Consider the following 5,183-nt stretch of genomic DNA (forward strand, 5'->3'; position numbering starts at 1 on the left):
GCGCGCACACCTCCCGAGACTCCAGACTTTGCAATGCCACTGGAGAAGGGAGGCGGCGAGCGGGACGCCGGGCGCGCGCCTCAAAGGTGGCGCGGTGCGTCCCGGCACGCGCTACGGCAAGCCGGAGGGGGGCGGGGCCGCCCGGCGTAAGGGGGTGTGTCCGCGCGCACCACGGGGGCGCGCGCCGGCGTCTGACTGGAAGCCGCGGCGGCGGAGGCGCGAGCTGCCCGATAATGGCGGCCTGCAGAGCCCGGGAGAGGGAGCAGCGGCGGCGGCTACCCTGAGGTACATCTGGCCCTGCGGCGCAGCGGAGAGGCCCTGCTCCAGAGCCGACGTCCCTGCACGTGCCCCCCTCCCCGGGAGGCCTGTCACAACCTGTCAGTGGAGTCATCCCGAGGAAGGCCCCGCGCGCCTCAGGCCCCTGGCCCGGGCTGCGGCCTGTCTCTCACACCAGGGCCACCGCCCCGCAGGCTCAGGCCCTCGGCCGCCGGCCCCGAGGAGTTGAGGCAGCCGCGGGACCGACCCCTTGGGGTGAAGGGCCTCGGAAGGATCCCCTCTGGGCTCCGTCTGGTTGCAGCCGAGGAGGGGGAGGGCCCGCTACTGAGCCAATGAGCGCGGCCTGAGCCGCCGCGTCCGGCAACACCTCTGGCCTGGACTGGCCCTGCCCAGGCGCCAGCAGGTGTATGCCTGGCCGGCCTCCGCGGAGCGCGGGGGTCGGCGCGGGGGGCATGCGGGCCTGTGCCGTCGTGGGTCTCTTGGGTGCGCACTGGGGGCATCTTTGCGCCGGAACTCCGAGGGCTCCAGAAGCAACCCCCTCCTTATTCATGTCAGGGGAACGAGCCACCTTGAGAGGGACAGTCATTGGCCAGCCACGCAGAGCAGGAAAGATCGCTGTGCAGTCGGAGCAGAAGATTCTGGGACAGGAAATCATGCTAGGAAATAGTAGGAATTTGGAGGGCGGCTGGCCATTTCGAGGAAGTGGGCCTGAAAGCAGCCTCAGAAGTGGTCATTTGCTGTATTAAATCTGTCCTGTGGAACTCGAATAGCTGCTTCCGTCTTCCCAGGCTGTAGTCAGCAGCCTTTTGATTCTCCAGCCGTGCAATATAAGTATTGAACAATCTCAGGTTATACTCTTCTTGCCCGTGGTGGCAATCTGCAAATGAGAATTTGTTCCTGAAGCTCGTTAGAATCTAGAAGTTCTTTGGGGAATGATGAGGCACACGTTAGGCTTTCTCCATCTAACACATTAGCATTTCTGTGTGGGGCCTCTTCTGCCTTTAAATGATTTATCGAGTTGAAGTCCAAAGAACAATGTCAGAGAGCCCCTGGATATAAAGAATGGTGTTTCTTGGCCAAAAATGACCTAGAGCTAACCCACTGTCAAACACCAAAAAGGTAGCTGTATTCTAAGTAGCTTACTTGGCTTTTAAAGGAATATTTCGTCTCCACAAGCGACATTGTCCTTTGTTTTGCAAGACACAAGGAGATAACATAAGAAACAAAATATAAACATATGTAGTTTGGCCGTTTATTTTTAAATAATAAAAACAACTAAACATTTTCAGTTCTGTAAGTGATCTGATTCACTTTCTGTCCTTAAGCGTAAGCCAGGTGTTTGCATTTCGGTGAATGGGTTTTGTTTTTTTGCTGTTTTATGATCTGTATGTGTATCTGTCTGCCTTAAGGAGAAGATGAAGTTTTGCTTCCTTGTTTGTTTTTTCATGATCAATACATAAGAATATTGATTTTGGGGGGTCTATTTTTAACAGTGATGTTTTCAGCCGTTCATATAAGAGGCAGTATAGTGTAGTGCTTGAAATTGTGGATGTCTGAGGCAGATGGCCTGGTTTCGAGTCCCAGGTCCACCAGTTACTAGATATTTGTTTTGATCTTGGGCATTTCACTTAACCTGTGTGCTATAATTTCCTCATTTATAAAATGACTATAATAGTATCTACCTTGTAAGATTATTATGAGGAGTAAGTGAATTTAATATTCTAAAATGCTTAAAACAGTTCCTGATACATGGTGAGTACTATGTAACTATTAGCTTTGTTATTATTATTAAAATTAGATTTGCCCAAAGTATAGCAGGTACCTTCAAGCACTGCACATAGTGAGATAGATGACCACTAAATCATACATAAGAAGAAATACAAGCCGTAGGTATACCTAATTTCAACAGAGCACTTTGTTGGTTTTTCCAGAAACCTCGACCTTGAAGATGGTGAGTAGCCAGCCAAAGTACGATCTAATACGGGAGGTAGGCCGAGGTAGTTACGGTGTTGTGTATGAAGCAGTCATCAGAAAGACCTCTGCAAGGGTGGCAGTGAAGAAAATTCGATGCCACGCACCTGAAAATGTTGAACTAGCCCTTCGTGAGTTCTGGGCACTAAGCAGTATCAAGAGCCAACATCCAAATGTGATTCACTTGGAGGAATGCATCCTACAAAAAGATGGGATGGTGCAAAAGATGTCCCACGGCTCTAATTCTTCCCTTTATTTACAGGTATGTGTTACTGAATGGAAAATAGAAGTGATTTGGCTGGGTGCAGTGGCTCACACCTGTTACCCCAGGGCTTTGAGAGGCCCAGGCGGGAGGATTGCCTTAAGCCAGGAGTTCAAGACCAACCTGGGCCACTTAATTAGACCATCATTGCTTAAAAACTTTAAAAAAATTAGCCAGGCGTGTTCGTGCACACCTGTAGCCCTGGCTACTTGGGAGGCTAAGGCAGAAGGATTGCTTGAGTCCAAGAGTTTGAGGTTACAGTGAGCTATAATCATACCACTGCACTCCAGCATTGGTCAGCAAGAAGGAATGAATGGGTCAGATGAACTGGTCTTTTTAAATTCAGGTGTTTGTAGTAGATAGGGGTCTGCCAAGAATTGAGTAGATGTTTGCTTTAAAACAAGGTTTTATTTAAACCTGTGATGCACATACCTAAAAATAACATAAGCCACCTGTTACGCAGTGGTACTTGCCAGTCTGCCTAGGAATAGGGCAAGATAGGAGCTAGAGAAATGCTTGAGACTAGAGTGTAATAAGTTCACATCTTTGCAATCAGTAATTTTGAAACTAAAGACAGAAAAAAAGGAAAAACTCCATAACCAATAGCAGCACACATAGATAACCGGGCATCTCCTTTATAACACTGATTTGAATATAAGCCTCTGCTGTTTTCTTTTCTTTTCTTTCTTTCCTTTTTTTTTTTTTTTTTTTTGTGTGAGACAGGGTCTTGCTCTGTCATCCAGGCTGGAGTACAGAGACTATCATAGCTCACTGCAGCCTTGACCTCCTGGGCTCAAGTAATCCTTCCACCTCAGACCCACCCCAGACTCCTGAGTAGCTAGAGCTACAGGTGTGCACCACCATGTCTGGCTAAATTTTTTTAGCTTCTGCTGTTTTAATAGAGGGCTATTTAGTTTCTCTGCCTTGCAATTCCTGTTAATTTTCATGTAGTATGTGGTTTAGCACCTGAATGTTATTAACAGTGCTAATAGCTAATGTTTGTGTTCCTGCTTGGTTCCATACTATGTGCTGAATGCTTTAAAAGCAGTTGCTTAAAACAATTCTATGAGGAAAGTACTATTATTATCTTCTTCATTACAAATGAAAAAACTGAGGCTTAGAATGAATAATGAATTTACCCAAAGTCACATTGTTAGTAAGTAGTAGAATTGGGAACTGGACCTAAGACTTTCTGACAGCTAATACTTTCTGACAGCTAATACCTGGGAAAACATTAATATAGGAAAATGGGCCAGGTATGATGTTCATGCCTGTAATCCCAGCACTTTGGGAGGCCAAAGCAAGAGGATTACCTGAGCCCAAGGGTTTGTGACCAGCCTGGGCAACTTGGCATGACTTCGTCTCTAAAAAACAAAAGGAAGAAAATATATATAGGAAAATGGAAGCTTTTTTTCCCTTCTAGGTTAACTTCTGCCATAAATCAAAATCTCTAGTAGCTCTATACTCACTGAATAGAAAAAATATTAAGACGTAGCTTCTTAAAAGCCAGGGTAAAATTTTATTTTATTTATTTTTATTTTTATTTTTTTGAGTTGGAGTCTCACTCTGTCACCCAGACTGGAGTACAGTGGCCACTCCCGGCCACCGCAATCTTGCCTGCTGGGCTCCGGCGGTCCTTCCACCTCAGCCTTCCAAGTAGCTGGAACTATAGGTGTGTGCTACCACGCCCGGCTAATTTTTGATTTTATTGTAGAGATGAGGTCTTGCCAAGTTGCCCAGGCGGGTCTCGAACCCGCGGGCTCAGGCAGTCCACTCACCTCAGCCTCCCAAAGCACAGGATTACAGGCTGAGCCACCGAGCTCGGCTCTAAAAATTTATTAAGGCTAGTCATTTTTGGAAAATTAAACAACATTCCTTGAATGTGTCTAAATTCAGAATTTACCATCTGACTTCTACCACTTAAAAGTCTGTTTTAAAAACAAGTTTTTGGACTAGGAACAAAAGAGAAAACAAACACGTTAGTCTGTAATTAGAATCAAGTTTCACTAGTGAGCAAATATCAATCTTGAGGAGTTAATTTGTATTGCAGTTTAGCGTGCTATGCCCTGAAGTTTTCTGACTTAAGGGAGTCAAAATAACTATATAGCCTCTACTTATTTTATTGTTTTGCTTTTCTAAAAGTACTTATTATGTAAGTTAAACTGATAGAAAACACAAAACATTCTTACCACAAGGTTAAATTGATAGAAAATACTGGAAACATTCTTACCACATTACCTCTTAAAAGTGGATAGAATCTTGCTGAACTTTGCATTGAGTTTTATAGACTAAGATGCATAATCTCTTTTGAACTAGAAGAGCAAAAATATTTAAACATATGACATAATGCTGTGTCCAGATCCAGCAACCGTTATAGTTACTAGGCATTAACTGGTCTTTCAAGGTTTTAAGATGTAAAGTACTACCAGACTTGAGTCGGTGATTTTTGTATCTAAAGCACCTTTTTGTTTAGCAAACCTTTTTGTTCCAGGTTTTAAAGCCTGATAGACCTGTGTTTGATTTGTGGCACTTTTTACTAGCTGAATGACCTTGGATAAATAACTCTACTTTTCCCAGCATCTGTTTCTTCATATGTAAAATGGGAGTAATAATTTCTACCTGAAATTAGTCAAAATTAGAGATGATGTCAAAACAATACTTTACACGTAGAAGT

At 45.0% G+C, this 5,183-nt stretch overlaps 1 protein-coding gene across 1 annotated transcript in view; it reads left to right on the forward strand.

Moving 5' to 3' along the window:
* LOC103252647 (serine/threonine-protein kinase PDIK1L-like) overlaps positions 1-3,020 on the forward strand; it is a 3,561-nt gene extending 541 nt beyond the window's left edge. The window contains exons 2-3 of the mRNA XM_008051242.1: positions 2,208-2,549; positions 2,800-3,020. Of these exons, the coding sequence (XP_008049433.1) occupies positions 2,225-2,549; positions 2,800-2,822 (348 nt within the window). The 5' untranslated portion in view covers positions 2,208-2,224 and the 3' untranslated portion in view covers positions 2,823-3,020. The remainder of the gene's footprint in view (positions 1-2,207; positions 2,550-2,799) is intronic.
* The last annotated feature ends 2,163 nt before the right edge of the window (positions 3,021-5,183 follow it).

This window comes from Carlito syrichta, unplaced genomic scaffold (genome assembly GCF_000164805.1).
Source record: "Carlito syrichta isolate Samal-C Ts95f unplaced genomic scaffold, Tarsius_syrichta-2.0.1 Scaffold169198, whole genome shotgun sequence".
Lineage (NCBI taxonomy): Eukaryota > Metazoa > Chordata > Mammalia > Primates > Tarsiidae > Carlito > Carlito syrichta.